The sequence below is a fragment of the Papaver somniferum genome, chromosome 1 (assembly GCF_003573695.1).
Source record: "Papaver somniferum cultivar HN1 chromosome 1, ASM357369v1, whole genome shotgun sequence".
In the NCBI taxonomy this organism is placed as follows: Eukaryota; Viridiplantae; Streptophyta; class Magnoliopsida; order Ranunculales; family Papaveraceae; genus Papaver; species Papaver somniferum.
Window position 1 is genome coordinate 50115271 of NC_039358.1, and position 20885 is coordinate 50136155.

The 20885-nt window shown below is 39.1% G+C and overlaps 3 protein-coding genes across 3 annotated transcripts; 1 reads left to right on the plus strand and 2 right to left on the minus strand.

The window, feature by feature from the left end:
• The first annotated feature begins 6526 nt into the window (after positions 1-6526).
• On the plus strand, positions 6527-9431 carry LOC113328802 (wall-associated receptor kinase 5-like). Its single transcript, XM_026575809.1, has 3 exons — positions 6527-7600; positions 7779-7949; positions 8033-9431. The coding sequence occupies exons 1-3, from the start codon at positions 6661-6663 to the stop codon at positions 9277-9279; spliced, it is 2358 nt and encodes a 785-aa protein (XP_026431594.1). The 5' UTR covers positions 6527-6660; the 3' UTR covers positions 9280-9431.
• A 487-nt stretch (positions 9432-9918) lies between these two features.
• LOC113307241 lies at positions 9919-11010 on the minus strand. The gene has a single exon (XM_026555947.1). It carries the CDS (start codon positions 11008-11010, stop codon positions 9919-9921), a length of 1092 nt encoding a protein of 363 aa, XP_026411732.1.
• A 1068-nt stretch (positions 11011-12078) lies between these two features.
• On the minus strand, positions 12079-18937 carry LOC113286228 (probable amino-acid acetyltransferase NAGS2, chloroplastic). The gene is made up of 11 exons (XM_026534898.1): positions 18463-18937; positions 17814-17901; positions 17493-17701; positions 17184-17335; positions 15710-16130; positions 14854-14951; positions 13885-13996; positions 13567-13726; positions 13013-13085; positions 12710-12862; positions 12079-12347 (listed from the first exon to the last, which is right to left on the minus strand). The coding sequence occupies exons 1-11, from the start codon at positions 18862-18864 to the stop codon at positions 12317-12319; spliced, it is 1899 nt and encodes a 632-aa protein (XP_026390683.1). The 5' UTR covers positions 18865-18937; the 3' UTR covers positions 12079-12316.
• Positions 18938-20885: the final 1948 nt, after the last annotated feature.

Below are 20885 nucleotides of genomic sequence, written 5' to 3' on the forward strand. Positions count from 1 at the left end.
GATCCAAAACCGAGTAAATCCAGATTAAACAGGAAGATGATGGAGAAAAAATAGATTGGAAAAAAAATAGGACAATTATTTAGGAAAAACGTTTATGCAGAAAGAGTCTGTGGATTTTACTGATGAAAAAAACTTCGTAACTGACTGCCCATGATAATATTCGTGATCATCTGCGATGGTGATATTTTTTAGTGGCGGTTGTAAATAGAGCAACTAGAGATTAGCGGATTTTTTTCTATTTCCCCCCAAAGCGACTTTAAGTCAAACTTATTCGACCATAGTCATCTTTCCCCCTAGTGTTTATGGTTATCCCTTTAACAAAAATCTATTTCCTCCACTCCTTCCACTAGAGGTGTAAAACGTGCCAGCCCGATATAACCCGTCCCACGAAGTCACGTGCTTAGCGTGTTGCGTGCTGGGATGGGCTGTGTCAGAGATTCAGACGTGCTGTGTTGTGCTGTGCTAAATGGCGTGCCGTGTTGTGACAGAAAAATAAAAGGGTTGTGCTCTGCGCACACTTATTTTATGTTTTCCAAAATAAATATTTTTGAGATATTTTAATTAGTACATGTATTATTACATAAATAGATTAGCATAAGGAAAATAAAATGTCAGAAATTGGCTAAAACAATGATTCCTTTGTGTAATATGCATCAAAGTGTTGTGTTGTGTCGTGTGCTAAGACGTGTCGCGTGCTGTGCCGTGCTGATGTGCCTATTTGTCTGGCACAGCACAACACATTAAACAAACGTGATGTGCCCGTGTTGGGTCGGTCACGTGTTGTGCCGTGCTCGAATTTTAACGTGTCGTGTTGTGCCATAAACGTGCTGACCCATCCCGATTTACACCTCTACCTGCCACCATTTTTCAAAATAATCAATTTTTGTAAATGCATGTCAGCATAGTGTCGTTGTCGATTAATCTAAGCCTATTGTTCATTTAGTCTAGTAACTTGTTTAGCTTTGGAAGTTAAATACGTCACGGTTTTTGGTACTTGCAGATACAAATTGAATCAGCCGTCAGTGAGTTGGATGAAAAAAATTACTCTATTTCTAATAATGTTGGGGCATATCCTCAAAATACTTTATTTCTAATCAGTTAGTGCAGCCGGTTCAGGACCCGAATCCACAAACAAAATCCAAACCTGGTATCAATCGTATGTTAACTTTCTTTACCCCTGGATATACTAAAGTTCTGTTGAATGAGGTGAAAAATACGGGCATGCATGTAAACTTGCTAGTTCACATGGAGAAAGGCAAACCGGAGGTAACAGTTACAACCACCACTGCACCAGCTTTGAGAACTTACAAGAGAAGAACAATTAGAATTCCTACAAGGCTACCTGAACATTTGATGCTCCCTAACACTCCAGAATTTGCAGCTCAACCACCACCTCCCAAAGTCCGCAAATTTGCCTCTATAGCACAGTTGGAACAGCAACAAAATGCTACACTAAGAACCCCAACTTTTGAAATACCAACTGTGAGACAACGAAAGCCAAGGAGTGCAAGAAACATATTTCAACAAGCAAGAACTGTCAAGGCCACTAATCAAAACATTCATGCAGAGGAAACCAAGGAAGTGGAGCAGAATGGAGGACATAACAATAAATCTACTGCAACTTCATCCTCGGCCAATACAGCTTGGAGACTGTCCATTGATGCAAGGACTATTGCTGAAGCGGCAGAAAAATTGTGCGTGGTGTTGGCTTAAACCAACACACGCAGAAGCCATGAGTTACTTAGCTTGGAACTGTCAAGGCGTCCACAATGTCTTGACGGTTTCTAAATTACGTGATTACACACGTAAATTTAGACCTTCTCTTTTGTTCTTGTCTGAAACTTTAGCGACTATGTCGCACATGACTTTTTTGAGTACTTCTTTAGGTTTTTTTGGTTCTTTTGATATCCCTTGTGAGGGACATAAAGGTGGCCTCTTCTTGATGTGGACATCCCACCTTAATGTCTCAGTTTTAGTAGCTAATCAGAATGTTATCCATGCATACATCACTCCAACTCAACCTCAGCTCACACCTCCTTAGATGTTTACTGGAATATATGGACCTCCACAACCTGCACCAAGACATGTTTTTTGGCAAAGCTTTGATGACTTTATCTCTCCACCAACCATTCCTTGGCTCCTTATGGGAGACTTCAACGAAATTATTGACCGACAAGAAAAGAAAGGAGGCAAGCCTGTCACCAACGGTCAGGTTAGATTGTTCAATAATTTCATAAACTCTCATGGCCTTATCGATTTGGGATTTCAGGGAGACTCTTTCAAGTGGAACAACAATCAAATGGATGGTAACTTCATCATGGAAAGGCTAGACAGAGGCCTTGCAACACAACTTTGGCTAGATAATCACCCTCAATCACTTCTCAGACATCTCCCAAGAATTGGATCAGACCATGCTCCACTTTTGCTCAATGAAAAAGCAATTGCAAGAAATTACACAAAACATTTCCGAGTTGAACACCTGTGGTTTCTTCATCCACAAGTGAAGGACGTGGTGCTTACAACCTGACAACAACAATTTTCTCAAGAGGAGACCGCCTCTGTAGGACAGAAGCTTCTTACAAGAATGCAAGAAACTGCATTGGATTTGCAAAAATGCCACAAACAAACTTTTGGGCATCTACCAGATCTCCTAAAGAAGCGGAATTTCAAATACAACTGGCTCAGTCCAAATGTGCAACAGCAACAGGCACGGAACTATTTTTTTGGCTGCAACAGGAAAGAGAGACTAGGAATTCGCACCTCATGCTACTGCACTGCCATGACCAATATTGGAAACAAAGAGCTAGAATTGATTGGTTGAACAATGGCGACCTCAACACCAGATTTTTCCATACAAAAGCTACAATCAACAACAGAATCAATCATATTCACCAGCTTCAGGATGCAAACCAAAGATAGGTGTACAACCAACGACAAATAGTTATACTAATGATACAACACTACAAACAGCAATACGTGGCTGCATCAACTACGATAGACTTGGAACTGTTTTCCAAAGTTACACCTAGAATCTCACAATTTCACTGCAACCAGTTAATGAAGCCGCCAACCTATGAGCAAATTCACAAAGCATTGCAAAGTATCGGTTCTGAGAAAGCTTCAGGGCCGGATGGTTTTACAAGTAATTTTTTCAAGACATTTTGGGATACAACTCAACCTCAAATTTGTGACCTTGTGACCAATTTTTTTTTAAAATGTGGAACTTGAAAAACCTTTCAACCACAAAAATATTACCCTCATACCAAAATCAGATAACCCAATTTCGGTTAATGACTATAGACCCATTGGCTTGTGCAATGTGGTTTATAAGATCATTTCCAAACTGCTGGTAGATAGGTTGAGACCAATTCTTCAATTCCTTGTCAGTCCGTACCAGAGTGCTTTTATGCCTAATCGAGAAATCCATGATAACATAGCTATAGCCACTGAGATTTTTCATCACATCCGATCTTCACCTCCTATAAAAAACCCAAAAATGGCCATGAAACTGGACATCAAGAAAGCCTATGACAGCCTAGATTGGGGTTTTATCAAGCAGACGCTAAACTCACTAGGTTTTCCATCCAAGTTTGTGGAATACATCATGCTGTGTATAACTTCAGTGACGTATGCTATCAACATCAATGGTAATCCACAGGGACACATCAAGCCAACAAGGGGACTCAGGCAGGGTGACCCACTGTCACACCATACATCTTCATCTTGTGCGCTGAGATCATATCCACCAATTTGGCCATTCTGGAAAATGCGGGCAAACTGAAAGGGTTATGTATTTCGTCAAACAGCCCGCCAATTCTTCATTTTATGTATGCAGATGACTTGCTTATTTCTTGTTCAGCGATTCAGAAAACATGCGACAACTTGAACAAAATGTTACACAGCTACTCTGCCTCAGCAGGACAAGCAATAAACTTACAGAAATCGGTCATTATACATCACCAAACACCCCTCAAGTGTTCAACACTGACTGACTCAGATGTTCAACATTCCAACAACGGTAAATCCTCCTAAATACTTGGGAGTGGATTTTAAGATTGGACGAAACTCGTCACCAATTTTCGCTCAACTGCTTCAAAGATTGGAAAGGAAAGCGAAAGGGTGGATGGAAAAATGTCTCAACCAGGCGGGAAGATGGTTACTCATAAACTCAAGCCTAATTCCTACAGCCAGTCACATTATGCAAACGCAGTAGCTGCCGGTCCATGTTCACCAAAAAATAGACAAGATTGCGAGGAATTTTTTTTGGGGTCATGATAAGGCGACAAAGAAGTTGCATATGGTAGGCAAAGAGAAGCTTCACCTACCAATAAAACAAGGAGGTTTGGGAATCAGAAATGTCAGGAAACACAATTTTGCACTTTTGGGAAAGCGAGTCTGGCAAATTCATGAAAAACCAAACACAATCTGCAACACTCTCTATCGAAGCAAATACTTGGGCATGGAATCGATCTTGAGAAGACTGCAACCTCCACAGGCAAATGCCAGCCCGGTATGGAAAAATATTACAAAAATATCCCATTTTGTGCAGGAAAATTTTGCGGTCCAGATTGGGGATGGAAATTCTACTACTATTAAAGAGAAGTGGATACCACTGCATGAAAGTATACCAAACTTGGGACATATGGGCAACAACCTAGTAAGTTCTCTGATGGTACCACACTCTTTCAATTGGAATACTGAATTGTTGGATAATATTTTCCCAACTAGCATCAGTAGTGCAATACGAGCCATTCATATCCCAAATCCACCTTTTCCGGATAAACCAATTTGGCCTCATGCCAAAAAGGGGAAGTACACGGTTAAAAGCGGTTATGCGATGCTTCTCAAAAATACAACCGCAACAACCAACCAACCTCCACAGATGAGTGCAACCAACAGGGAGAAAAAGTACAACACTCTTTGGAAAGCAGACTTCCCCCAAAAATCATACTTTTCCTCTGGAAAGTCAGCCACAATGGTCTACCAACGTTTGATACTCTGCATTATAGACACATAACCACCTCCAACATGTCTCCTATCTGCAATCAGCATCCAGAAACGGTGCAACACTACCTTTTTGACTGCCCACGAGCGAGGGAGACTTGGGAAATGATGTGTAGACATGTAAACAGCTTGGCCAGCCAATACAATGTTTACAACAACATTGCCCTACCACCTAACCCGTGGCCAACAATCATTGCTCAGCAACAACATTGCGCTAGAAGCCAATCTGGGAACCAAGGGTTAGGTGGAAAAACAACAATACCAGCTTTGATACAACAACCTGTCAACTTTGAGTCTTTTCTGGAAATGCACACAAGGAAGGAGGATTTCACGTTGGCTTGTTATACAATGTGGAATATTTGGTTAGCAAGAAATGCTAAGGTCTACAACAGCATAGTGCAAACACCGAAACAAATATTTCATATAGCCTTAGTCCTCAGCCAGGAATACAAATGGGCAGTCCAACACAATATTTGCAACCAACACGCTACACAACAACAACGGCGGGAAAGGTCGACAACGATTTGGGTTCAATGGAAGGCCCCCCAGAACCAATGGCTGAAAATCAACACCGATGGAGCGTCCAAAATGAACAATCAAGGAGAACCAGAGATGGATGGAGCGGGTTGGATCTGCAGAAATGAACATGGTACAGTAATTATGGCTATGGAAACACCACTTGGAAAAACGACAGCAATCGTGGCAGAGACATGGGCATTACTACTAGCTGTGAGCATGGTGGCCCTCAAAGAATGGAACACCATCCAATTCGAAACTGACTCAACGGCGCTGTTAACACTTGTCTCGAAGGACCCCTCTGAGGCACCTTGGATCATACGAACTTTGTTACAAGAAATACAACAACATCTCTGTTTACTACAGGCTTATGTGATAACACACACATATAGGGAAGCGAATCAAGCGACGGATGGACTTGCAGACTTTGCAGCAAAAAATCAATTACAGCACGGGATTGGAATCAGTAACAAAACATCAACCCACATATGGGAGCACACTCATCCTGATTTCCTTAATGTAATTGTTATGAATGACTCGGTGGGGACTCGTTACCCAAGAAAAGTTCCCGTTTATTAATAATGAAACTTCTTCTTTTCAAAAAAAAAAAAAAAAATATCCTCAAAATACCCAAAAATAATAGAATTCTACCACCTCAAATAAATTTCCCATTCGAGGTGGAAGCTATGACCAGTCAATATAACTAGTCATATCCTATCCCGGATACAAAAAGTCAATCATATCCTATCCCGGATACAAAAAGTCAATACTCAGCCACTCACCGGGATCATTGAATTTTACTTGTATCTTGTGCGAGTGGTGCAAACAATGCCTTATTTTTTTTCTACTGCTCATTAATTATGTCACCTCATTAGGTAGTCATTATCATCATGCCAAGTTGACAGTACAGCCGTAATGAACAAAGAAAAGTCGAATTATCTATTTAAACCCTACTTGCTACTTAATTTAACCACAAATATCACATAATGCGATAATCAATCAACTCTTTCTTTTCCCAAATTAACATTTTATATTATCAGGAACCATATATACTGTATGTATGTATCCTCTCTTCAAAGTTCAGAGTTTACATTTCCATCAAAGACTAAGAAAGAATAACAGAAAAACTGAGTCTTAATTATGTCTGCAATCATGTTTCTGCAACTCTTATTGTTGCTGCAGCTCTCACGGATAATCCTAACATCATCAGCAATTGAATTGCCGCAGTCAAAGCCTGGGTGTGAAGCCAAATGTGGTAACTTAACAATTCCATATCCATTTGGTATAGGTCCCAGCGAGAATGGGTGTTCCTTCACTGGAGACGGTTTACAGCTCTACAACATCACATGTAATACATCTTTCAACCCTCCAAAACCATTCTTATGGCTTGGCACAAACATAACTTCAGGTAGACGTAACATGCTTGAACTGATAAGTATATCAGAAACCGAATTACGTGTTAAGAGATCACTATCTACGATGTGTTATCAATACAAAACTGGTAACGTTACCTTAGATGAATCCTACAATTCTCCTTATTTTTTGAGTATGAAAAATACCTCATTTACAGTTTCATCGACCAAGAACAAATTATTTGGGATTGGTTGTTATTCCATGGCGTACATTTTTGATCCAATTCTTAACTTCACTACAAATTGCGTCACAAAATGTGATAACAAGGAAGATGTTGTAGATGGTTCTTGTTCCGGAAGTGGATGTTGTCAAGTATCATTACCTAAAGGTATCAAGAGGTTCTTAGTCTATGCTGATTCCATGGACCCAAAGAAGGAGAGTCTATCCTTCAATCCTTGCAGTTATTCATTCATAGGTGAGTCTGCTAAATATACATTTAGTGCTTCAGATTTAGTAGGTACAGATTTCCGCACCAAAGGGAGAAATATACCGATTGTGCTTGATTGGGCTATTGGTAACAAGACGTGCGAAGAAGCTCAAAAAGATGCGTCTACTTTTGCCTGCCAAAAGAATAGTAATTGTAGCAATTCAGACAAGGTTCCTGGATATCTTTGTAGCTGCAACACAGGGTTCATGGGGAATCCTTATCTAAGCCCAGGATGTCAAGGTATGAACATTACAAGTCCGTGTTTTTACAAATTAGTCAATTCTTTAAGGCATGTGGCATGTTCAAAATAAAAGGTAGAGACCATGAAACCTGTAAGCGAACTTTTTATTTTCTCTTTATGCAAATTGTAGGAAACGAAACAATTAATGTGTTATTTTACATGGGGGAGGATAAACAGATGTGAACGAGTGTGAGGATCAAGACAACAATCCTTGTGCAGGAATATGCACAAATACAATAGGAAGTTACAACTGTAGTTGTCCAGAGGGACACCATGGAGATGGGAGGAAAGGTGGAACCGGTTGCATTCGCAAAAACAAGGAATTTCCTATATTAAAAGTCACTCTTGGTATGCGCTACTCTTTATTCCCTTGATTGAATAATATTTAACTTGTAGTTACTGTTTTCTTGATTGTGCTAATGTCAATGCAGGTATTGGCTTGGGGTTCTTATTTTTGATTGTTGGTAGCTCTTTGTTATACTTGAGCATCAAAAGAAGAAAACTAAGCGAACTTAAGGAGAAGTTCTTTCAACAAAATGGTGGTTTGTTATTAAAACAGCAACTATCATCATATGAAGGTGGTGCGGAGGCTACAAGAATCTTTACCGCAGAAGAATTAAAAGTGGCTACCAATAATTATAGTGATAAACTGATCCTTGGTAGAGGAGGTTTTGGAACGGTCTATTTGGGAACTTTAGCTGATAAAAGTTCAGTTGCCATTAAAAAGTCGAAGGTAATTGATGAGACTCAAATAGAACAATTCATCAATGAGCTTGTTATTTTGGCGCAGGTTAACCATCGAAATGTGGTGAAGGTCTTGGGATGCTGCTTAGAAACTGAAGTTCCTTTACTTGTCTACGAGTACATTTCGAATGGCACCCTCTTCCAACATATTAACAACAAGGCGGATGGCAAGTCATCTTCAGCTTCTCTTTCTTGGAAAAGCCGTTTAAGAATTGCAACCGAAAGTGCAGGAGCACTTGCATATCTGCACTCAGCGGCTTCTACACCCATTATTCATAGAGATATTAAGTCTGCCAATATACTATTAGATGAAAATTACACTGCAAAAGTATCTGATTTTGGAGCATCGAGGTTGAATACACTAGGCCAAACCCAAATAGACACCCTAGTGCAGGGGACGTTAGGGTATTTAGATCCAGAATATTTTCATACTAGTCAGTTGACAGATAAAAGTGATGTCTATAGTTTTGGTGTAGTTCTTGTGGAACTTTTAACCGGAGAAAAACCCCTTTCTCCTGATCGACCCCAGGAACAAAGAAGTCTAGCTTCATTTTTCATTTATGCAATGGAAAGAATTGATATCTTCAAGCTTGTTGAACCTCGGGTAGCAAATGAAGGAAGCCGCGAGCATGTCATTGCAGTTGCCGAGCTCGCGAGGAGATGTCTCTACACGGAGGGTGAATATAGACCCACAATGAAACAAGTAGCTGCAGAGCTCGAAAGCTTGAGTAAACAAGAGACGCGGCCATCCGGAGCTCATATCCAGCAGAGCCCTAAAAACAAGTCCACTGCATTTATTGACGAGCCAACAGACCTCTATTCTGTACCAATAAGCTCGTACAGCTCCGGTGATTCTGGTTTGTACAGTATGGAGAATTCTGATCAGTACAGTATAGGGAAAGATGTGATGATGCCAATGAACATGCCCCGGTAATACTGCAGAAAAATTTATTTTAATTGATTTATGCTATAATTGGGTAAGATGCAATTAGCTGGCTTGCCTACTTCATCATTGTCCTACTTGGATCGGAGTCTACAAGTATTGTTTGTGTAATTGTGTTTTTTTCTTTTTTTGTATGTTTCCCGGGGATGAGTTCTTCTGAATTTAGTAATATATTCAAATGTGAAATGATTGCACTAGCAGTTGAGCATATTACAGCCGAATTATTTCATTGACTTTCCTAAAACCATTCCGGCTAAATTCCAATAAATGAATATTGTATTACGGCTAAACGGTTCTATAAGTTTTGAATAATTTTAATGGTCGAGTGCCTATACATTAATGAGAGATTTTGAAGAAAAATTCAATTGCGCGTTCCATAAAGAAAATCATTGACACAACCCAAGTGGCAAGTGGAACCATTGTTTCACAGCGGGGGACCAAGATCCGTAGCAAGGCATTTTGGCAAAAGAAACGGAATTTAGACTAGACAAGACCTGCTTGACGGAGAGGAGGCAGGCACATACCTATCCTATCCAGTACCCAAGAAAAACATTTAACATGTACATATATAACATTATTTGCTCGGGAAAATGAAACCATATACAAGAAAGTTGCATCCATACAACATATTTAAGGCTGGGACTTGGATGATTCTTCACGATTGTCAGTGGTATGAATTCTCCAAGTGAAGAGATAATCTTTAGACTCACAAGACAATTTCATAACATTACAAGGAGCACAAACACAACTCTTCTCTCCATTTCTACCCCATTCAACCTTAACATTACAAGAAAACCCATTTGACGAAACCGGTACCTGAGAATTCGACAAATCCAACATGACTTCTCCACTTATTCTTTTACCTTTACTTGTCAATTTTTCACTATTTGCCCCCATTGAAACAAGCCAAGCACATTCTGGTTGTCCTACCATTTCTTTGAATGCGGAATTTGCTAGCCGAACTTTATTTTTTGAATCCGAAACAACAACCGGTAGAGTATCAGATTCGACTTCAGCTTCAACTTCTTCAGGCTGCTGTTTTTTGACACATGCAGTGGAACTAGAATTTGGGTCTTCACTGATGCATCCAACACTAATACTTGACCCCACTGGTCTAACGGGCTGAGGAGCTATAAGATTACCAGACCCGCAGCCCGAATTAATATTAATACTGTGGCCCGGTGAAACCTGTCCTGCATGCAGAGTCTTCAAGAGATCCATTTCCTTTGGGATTTCAATGGTTGTGATTGTAGAGTTTGTGAATCCATTCATCTTACTCATTCCATCATGAGGATGAGGAGCAATGGAAGAAGTAGAAAATGAGAGAAGAGGAAATCTAACCAAACTCATCAATATGGGTTGTTTTTCTATTTGAAGAGGGGCGGCTTCATGAGGTGGTGGTGAGAAGAGAAGGCGTGTGTTGAAACCCATACCATAAGAAGAACTGGTGGTGGTGGTGGAAGGTCCATGGAGCTGAGTTGGTGTAGTAGTTTTTGTTCTTTTTCTTGCAGCTGAAGATGAGAGCCCATATCTACCTCTCTTTCTCACTCTCTTATTACTGATTTGTAAGCTTCTTGATGCGTTTGCAGCAGCAGTAGTAGTCGCATCTGTTTGATCTAGTATGGGTTTTGGAGCAATGGGTCTATATCTTGACATGATTTCATCAAGCTTAGAAGATGAAGAAGATTGATGATACGAACTGTTTATTGGATTAACCATCATGGTTGGTTTCTAGAGTGAGAAAAACAAGAGAGGAAAAAGAAGAAGAGAGGGAGTGGTTGTTTTGGGGCAAATGGATATACTAGTCTAGTATACTACCAATGAGAAGAATGGAAGAAAAATGAGAAACAAAAATTTAAAAAGAAGAAGAAAAACGAGAGAGATACTGACAAGTGGGGTTGTTTTATGAGTACGTGTTGAAGAGGATTTGGGGTGAGAAAGGACACGTACATTGGCAAATGGTTTGGGGAATATGGTGGTGCTGGTGGTGGTGTCTTTGGGTTTCAAAAACTCATTTTAGGAGGCGGTGATAGGTTGAGAGAGGAGATTCATACCCCCTGGAGTTGCCGCCAATGAGGACAACACGTGTGAATGTAAACTTACATGCGAGGTTACACATAAGAGGATTCTTGTTCACATTTCTTAAAAACTGTACAGTGTTTTTTGCCACGTGATTTTGCCGGTTAAAACACATTTCCAACACCTCAAAACTTTTGACATTCATTGGTTTTATCCATTTAGCTCTAGCTAACCGGTTGGATAAGTAAGCTTTTGAAGTTTGGTTAGGCTTAGAAATTGGACACTTGTGATATGGTCATAGACAGCTACTGCCATGTAGCACCGTATGTGAGGACAGGTAGAAGTTACTAATGGCTACCTCTGAATGGACCAATTTTTCCATTCTCTAGGTTTCAAATCGACAAATAATACCGTTCTGCTTTGGTCAAAATATATCTGAACGGATGTCAGTCTTTAATAACAGTTGACTATTTGCAAGAGTTAGGCCTTGTAAACTCATGGAATATCCAGTTCAAAATTGCCAAGCCCAAGACCCTGTCATCCTACAACCTCATTTTCAACCAATTACCAGTTTGTGAATTTGGCAGATAACTGTTGCTGATCCTGCTCTGCTCCCAGAAAAACAGCTCATTCAGTCAGTTGTAACCCGGATAATAAATTTGGAATGAAGATTAACTTTCCGTCTTGTATGCAGGCATAAATGCAGGTGAGCTATAACTACATGAGATACGGCAAACACTAGCTAGAACAGTGGGGGTGGGGGGGCAAAAATGTTAAACACGAGCTCAGCCTTTTCAACAAGTTTGTTAGCTTTATTGATTCCGAAGCTACTCAGTCATACAATTCATTAGAAACTATGCTACGTTTTACATTAGTGCCAGATTTGGCTTTTTAACATCATTGAGTGTCAATAAACACAGCAATGAAGGCTTTATTCAACCTGGGGTAGAGCTAGCTTCTGGCGCACTAGGACGATGAGTAATAGTGTCAATAACTATATCAAAGACAGTCAAGTTGAGCTTCCATTGAATCCCGACAACCTACAGGAAAAAGAAAACAGAATTGACTTTACAGAAGCAAGAAAAAAAATACATGCAACTTTCAAATATTTATTTTATAATTAATAAGGCACACATCCAACCTAAAATGACCCCCGCTTTGAAATAATCTGTTAACTGTAGCTCAGGAAGGCAGCGGTAAGTACTAAATCACAACAAGTCACGAGGAAATACTAAAAGAGCTCACTAAGAAGTGAGGGGAACACCCAGTGTAAATACAAGATTATCTCAAAGATGACTGGTTCTATACTTCTATTAGTTCTTCCTATCTTGTTTTTCCCTAGTTGAAAATTTAGTAATGAAACCCTGTAAATGTATACAGGGTTGGTTGTGCTAAGTATTACCGTTTCAAGCCGGCACTGTCGACAGTGATACCACTACGATCTGGTTGTAGCCACTTCATATAATACTTTGATCCGCGGGATAGATTGATCACTTTTCTCCTCGTCTCTGGAATAGCCCCAATTGAGCACTCTGAGAACCCACGTCTCACGAACCTGTCCATTTAAAGCAGCATTGGTTTCATCTAAACTTTAGTTTAGCTAGTTTCAGAGTTGTGTAAGTTTGATTAATTTCCAGAAGCTGATGAATGGTCTAAAAACTGGCTATCACATAAGCTACACAATAATGAGAAACCAGGGACTTACCAATCCGCAGTTCGGGTGGTAAGCAGAAAAAGCTTTTCCAAACCAAGGGATGCTGCCTTCTTCTCAACGTAATCTGGAATATATAGAAAAATATTCAGAACGGTATGCATTAAAGAAAAGATGCAAGACCAATAAAGCCTGTTTCCACGAACATAGTGCAGCCCACATTCCAATTCATTCAATCATGTTAAACAGTCCAAGATGATTAACCCTCAGAACCACACTTTAGTTCCCCCTAAAGCCCCAACATTACAGAGCAACGTGTTCCCATTGTTGCTTTACCATTCTCGTTGTTACCTATCATTTGTACCTGACACTTTACATATCTTACTTGGTTAACTGCAAGTTAGTTTCTGATTTTATTTGAAGACATGAGTCAACTAGGTAACAAGAAGACACAAACTTCGCCAGAAGCAAGCAAGGTTACACCGTCAACAATGGACTGCAAAAGATTGAATATCAATGGTGCGTATAGCAGTAAATAGTGTACAATAGGATTTTTGAGCATGTCAGATAAATAAGAACAAGTTCATGGGAAGAAATATAAATAATACCAAGCAGTTTGTCTCCTTGTCCATGACCACGACACTCAGGAGAAACGGCAATAGCAGCCACTTCTCCACACTTTTCTTTAAAGAAAGGGAAAAGGGCAGCACAAGCAATGATTGAACCATCTCTCTCCACCACGATGAACGAGTCCAAAGCTTCTTGTAGCTGAAGGAAATAGTGGAAATTCAATTTAAGACTTCAAGTACAAACAAAGACAAGACGTGACATTGACTCTTCATATATTCTGAAGAGCAACAGTAACAATTAAATTTAAATGTTTTAACTACATTCAGGAAAAGATAATAAAAAAGAAAGAAATATACCTGGTCTTCTGTCCTTTCAATCAATGTTCCAGCTTTTACCAAAGGTTTTAAAAGCTGTATTATTCCAGGGAGATCCATCTTCATAGCCATCCGGGTTCCTTCATAAACATCACTGCAACAAACAAAAATTTGTAAAGAAAACAAAAGAATCCAGATATATTAAGTAATCATGAAAGTTAGAAGTCTGTGCTAGCTAAAGAGAACGGCAGAATTGATAGTTTGGAACAAATCAAATTAAACAATAGCAAGCGTAAGCATACAGCATATACAAAATGTTTCAAACTTTCAAAGTGAGTCACTGTCAATTGCAGAGGATATGGCTGGTGAATTCACTTGGGATCATTGCAAAAATATCCAAGTATTACACGGCCTAGGAGTTTTCTAAATCCCTACATTTCATTGTAGAATTAAGGCTATCATTGTTGAAAACAATATGCCAACATCGCAGGACCTTGGACTTTTCTAAAGCCCTGCTTCCCATAGTAAAATTTAAGGCAATAGGAAAGCTAAACAAGTACTATCAAAGGTATCTTTAGTCAACCCTTTGCATCAAAGAGGTCCAAAACTCAATTAACATTTCCCTAGTACTCAAAGTCAGTTCATGTATCTACACCCAAGGAGCATTTATCTTAGTTAACATACAGCACTTGAAAGAGCATAGGAAATTTAATTTATCAAATGTGTTGCATCACTAAAACTAAAAAAATATGCTGAGACCGTTAGAGAAACTAAGTTAAGAATGAATATGTAGTCAGTAACTAGTTAACACAATCTTCATTCGCAATACAAAAAAAGCATACACTATGCACGAGTTATATGTCCCACTGGAAGCTAGATGGATATCCAAAAAGCAATCTATTACTTAAAGAGATTCAATACTCGAGCTAGTGGCACCACGCAACAAACTTGGTAATTATTACTTAAAACAAAATATAATGGAGATCTCCTAAATATATATATGACAACTACCTTGCAACCATGGTCCCCACTCCATCTCTTTTGAATAACTCTAACAACAGAGCACCACCGTTGGTGCCATCTATTAGATGAACTCTTTGAACACCTCCCTGTAGAAAGAAACAGAAACTTTGTAATGGTGAATACTTAATCCTCCTCAGGACCAGAGGCAAAATGAATTTTGTTTCTGGCAACATAGATATATTGAGTATTTTCTCTAAATGAAGAAATAGTTTAAGTTCAGCTACTTCTCTGTAGATTTTAATGCATATAAGCTACACCTTGTACATTCAAAAAAAAAAAATCAAACTTGAACTCTTAAATTATCATAGAGTCGTTGAGGCATGTCTATCAGGAGAATGTTTGCATATACGTTACAAATATAAAAGATAATTGTGGAAACTAACAAATGGATTCATCAAGAGTGGTTTAGTTTAACTGTATCATAATAACGTAAAGGCATAAATTTTCCAGTGACATAACAAAAGCGAAGAAGAAGCCATTATGAATATCATTAATCAGATAAACTTCCAGCTCTTTCAAACACAATAACACAGGATCAGAAAAAATGAACCAAAAGTTAAACGAAAACATACAATCACCAGCATGTCAGATCGGACTCGGATAGAGATAAATGAAGCCTAAAGTCACTGTACTTCACCACTTGCCAATTGACAAACTACATGGCAATATATAGGCCGCTGTAAATTAGCGTATTCAGAAACTGTACTCATCAAATAAATGCAAACATTTTCAACCCCCAAGTACACGTAAAGTAACTAAATAAACTATACACGCGCAACAAGTTAAATACTTAAATGCATGTTAATTTTTGGGACAAGAAAAATGCATGGAGTTAAAAGCTTACTCTGCAAACAAAAGCAGCAGCAGCCAACTCGGAATAGTAGCCGTTTTCTCTGCTCAAACGTTCCTCGCCTCCAATGGCGAATCCCTGACCACCAGACAATAGTCCGTTCCCGTTGTCAAAACCAACGCCATTCTGAAATATTGGTTTATAGGTTTCTTCGAAACCTCTAATACTCTGAGGAGAATAAATGCCATTGGAACCGGAATGCTCGGAACAAGAGCTATCTTCTTCATCTACAGCCTTGACATAATTAGCCGCAATTTCACTTTGCTTAGCTCGTTCTCTGATCAACATATCAGCATCTTCAAGAGTCAAGAAACGTTCAAGACGTCCACATTTATCAAGAATCGGGCCATCGACGATGCAAATTAGTTTCTCTGCTCCGATAGCTAAAGCACAGGCGGTCGCAACCTCATAAGTGCTGCAATGTTTATCAAAGATATGTCAGAGTCTAACGAATTTTCCATCATCTTTAGACATAAGAAGAGAAAATAGAGAAATGTTTGATGATTAAACAAACATTGATGCCGACTCAAATACATGAATAAACCAAGTATTAATGTGTATATTAACAGAGTGTAGTGGTACTCCGCTTATTTTAAGATTTGTCAGTAACTGAATGAGTTATTGCATTGAATATACACGGAATTTATTTTGCAAGATAGCTAGTCTAAAAAAACTTATGGAAACATCAGCAACGATAACCAGAAAATTCATTAAAAAAACATAGATAAAATTGAAAACCATCAACTCTACGGTATGGAATGATTGGTCACATATTCAGTCAACCGAACTGTTTTCAGCATTATCAGAAGAAAATCACACGCCTACTTCTTTATTTGCACTACAATTCATTGTTTTCTTGTGTTATTGTCAAAAGACTCAAAACACTGTACACTAACTCCATTATAGCCACAATTACCATAGACCAATCAAAAAACTGATTTTCTTAGCTCCTGGGACCTTTTTTAGGCTTTATTCTAGCCAAGAAACTGAAAATTTATATCATCCCACATACCTGGGCGTCTCCAAAGAGACCAGTTCAATGAAATCACACCAGAACGTTGTTAGTAATATTATCTTTTCAGAAAATCAAGTACGGGACAAAAAAGTTTTCAGGAAACTTAGTCCTTCTTTAGACAGCTACAGGGCTAGACCTGACAGGTTATCTACGTGATCTCTGAAAAAGTAAGACGATAAAGCAGGACTGTGATCCTAGATTTAAAGGCATGTAGTTTTTCCCCAAATGCTTTAACAACTAACTTATAGCTAATTCACTTCCTCAGTTTCTCATTGGCCAACTCAGTTGGATTCTTAGTGCAACTTCTAACAAATCTATTGCACAATGATTGCTAACATATGACGGTTGTGATTCCCTGTAAGTAAGATAACTTCGTCTCCGCGAGAGCTGTAGGGGTGGTGTACAATTACCAAAATTCAAGTTAAATGTACCTAAAGAATCAATATGGCATACTTGCAATTTAAATTTTCTCCGGAACTGGAATAGCCCATGTTACTTAATATAACTATACAATTTCCATCAAGCCTTTCACGCATGCGAGAAACGTCCACTTTTTTCACTTCACCAGTATGCCCATAATCAGTCCCTTCGACAACTCCTCTTTTCTGTAAAAAAAAAAAAAAAAAAAGTTAGTTTCACTAAGCAGCGGTATGATGTTTATCTATGGCACAAGCACAACTTTACTGAAGTATCATATTAATTTGTTCTGGACTTGAAGTGTATGGCTGAACTCAACAGAGTTGGAGGTGCTGTATTACTCACCTTTGCAGCAAGAAAATTGCCGCTTGCAACACTAACACCAACGTCATGCAAACGACTATTATCACCATGACGGCGAATGTTGCAAATAGATGGTCCAGGAGAAAGTTTTGCTTCTATTTCAAGCCGAATTCTCCCAGCTGCCTCCATTGCTGCCTCTAAGGAATCCTTGTCTGTGATTCGGTATGGACCAACATACTTGGCTTTACTTCCTGATGGCAACAAACATTTTTGAACTAGTGAGTAAGGAGGAATAGAAATCATGTTCGAAAGTTGCAGGGATGAAAAAACGAGGAAGAAAGACAAAAAAGATAAGTTCCTCACCTCTCTCAGCCAAAAGCTTGTCAATTCGAACATGTGTCCCAGGAACTAGAACAAATCTTATTCCCAAACCATGAAGAAGAGATATATCCTGCACATCAATATATTCAAGTTGGTAACACAAAGAGAATAATCTTTTATCTAGTAACTCCACAAAAGAAACTGGATATCTAAGGTCTATTAAATGAATTTGTCAAAACACAAACACGGTAATGATTAAAGCTCAAAAAGTGTTGAAACTTAGGGTTCGTTCGCATCCAAAGAAAATGTGCATGATGTCTGTATAAAGAAACCAGTAGCTTATCTTCCTATTACTCTTTAAATAAAAAAAATGCAAAAACTGGCAAGGAGTGGCGACTCCGTCAAGGGGATGCATGGTGCAATCCCCTCATCTAAGAGTATGATTCCCGATCAAATGCTTTGAAACTAGAATATGTGCATTTCTCATTGTCTTGATTAATTCTTAAACACCGACATTGAAGAGGCCCTATTCTAGTGACTCAAATCGACTCCTGCTAGTCACAAAATATGTCCCTAAGCAAACATTTAACTACAATTTCACTACAACATCTTTCAAATTTCACTATAATTCACCCATTTTCCCTTGGAATCAGGTTAAAAAAAAAATAGGTGAAATGAAGATTATGTATACCTTGAGAATAGCATCTAAATGTTCACTTTCCGTGATCTCTCCAGAAATAACAACAACAAAAGTACTTCCACGATGAGCTTGAAAATAAGGCCAAGCTTCATGAAACCACCGAACAAATCGTGCATCTTCTTCTTTAGCTAATTTAGGATCATCTTCAATTTCTTTATCAGAAATCAATCCATCAATAAAACCTTCACTCTTAACACAAAATAATTGCATTTTTTTCTTCTGAAACCTATTTTCTACTAAGAAAAGGGGAGATGATGATGTTTTAATCTTTGAACAATTACTACTGAAACTCCTCATTGAATCAGAAATTGGTAACCTAATAGATTTATTGGTGATTTTGGGTGAGATTTTTGAGCAAGTCCATGGCATTGAGCAGCTTGATGAAGCCGCCATGTCTGCTACTCAGACAAACCAGGACTTGTTAGAACAGAAAAGAGAAAAGCGGAAGTTGTTGAAGAGGGGAATCGAAAGAGTGAGGTGGAGAGAAAAAGAGATTTTTAAGGGTTTTTTTTATATAGGCTTGAGACACGTGGGTAATAATGCCTCAGTCCGGGTCTGGGGTTTGAATTTTGGGGTTTGGGTGATGGCATAAGACTCGAACTTCAGACGCGTCATACGTACGGGATGACCGTTCGTTGTTTCGAGAAGGCTTCCTCCTCTCATCCAGAGCGCGGTTAGGCTTGTTGAGACGCCTTCCAGTAGTTGTCTGTAAACTGCAGCAATACACACCAGCACCTAATTTGCAGCACTAGTCCCGCAAGCAAATTGCTAAACTTATTGAGATGTGCCCAACATTTGGCAAGGGGTGATTAAGAAACTGACATCACTAAACGTCTAAACCAACGCCATTGACAACTTCTTGGTCTAAATCTCAGCAGGTTGACTATCTGACCAACCTACATACAACATGTTCTTCTTCTTTGGCAGTCATTACAGAATGGACTTTTGATTCAGTTATACGAATGGACTTTGAATTCAGTAAGTAGGAAATACCATATAGTCATAGGAATAATATATTAGAGAGAGACTAGTCCAATTGTCTGTTTGGTCCTTTTTCTAAATAAAAATTATAGTTTGGTCATAGGGTTTTGTCCACCCACACTAAATATTTTTAATTTGTTACCAAAACACCCCTGCACGTGCAAAATTTATTTTTCGGTCCTAAATTTTCTTATTTGGTCCTTTTACCGACATATATAAACATGAAATAGCAATAATCAGTTTCAGTTTCAGATTATTTTCTCTGTCCTACTCCGATCTCGATTTTCTTCTTTTGCTGCAGATTTTTTTTTCTTCTAAGGTTTATGAAATCTTCCTCGATTTCGTTTTTGATACCAAGATCGATTCGATTTACAGCAGATTAACTTGGTTATGAAGATTGATTTGATTATAGAGGTAATTTGATTACAGAGTTTGATTTGGAATTACATATCTTTTGAAGATTCGAGGCTTTTGAAGATTGATTCGAGGATTTTTGAAGATTGATTCGGTTGGAGTTGATTTTTTGGAGTTACAGATTCGGAGATCGGTGTTTTTTTGGAGTTTGATTTGAATTCTTCTTGTTGCTGGTGAGTTTTCACGCTAATCCTTTCCTTTATTTGAAGAAATTCTATAGATCAGCTAAGTTTTTCTTTGATTAGTTTTTTTTTTTGAATTTTAAGAGTAATGAATGAAGTCATCCTGTTAAGGCTTCATTTGTTAGAATGAGCTCATTATTTTGTTAAGGAAAAAGCTATTAATAGCGTTACTGTAATGACCCGTCCCTCCACCGATACTGTCCCCGCTTAACCATTGGGGTTATCCGGCAGTGTGGGGTTTTCAACGGGCATCGCTGCGATAATCCAGCAGAAACTTCCCGGGAGGTCACCCATCTCAGGATTGCTCCCACCCGAGCATGCTTAACTGTAGAGTTTTTTGCCAACTCTGGAGCCAATTGTGCTGAAAAGGCCTCGGTGTTAGGAAATGACAAACCATTATTTATATTCCATTCGGCCAACCACTGCCAAATATCGGGGTATCACAATACCACCACCTTAAATTGGAGCCGTCGTCGGCTCCGGAATATATACACAATCCCAGATCTCCGACGTTCCCTACCCCTCATGAGAAGTACCTATACCAAACCCATCCAGCATACCTTCCCACCCTCGGCAGGAGAACCGTCGTCGGCTCTGATAACATTTGTAATGACCCGTCCCTCCACCGATACTGTCCCCACTTAACCACTGCGGTTATCCGGCAGTGTGGGGTTTTCAACGGGCATCGCTGCGGTAATCCAGCAGAAACTTCCTGGGAGGTCGCCCATCTCAGGATTGCTCCCGCCCGAGCACGCTTAACTGCAGAGTTTTTTGCCAACTCTGGAGCCAATTGTGCTGAAAAGGCCTCGGTGTTAGGAAATGACAAACCATTACTTA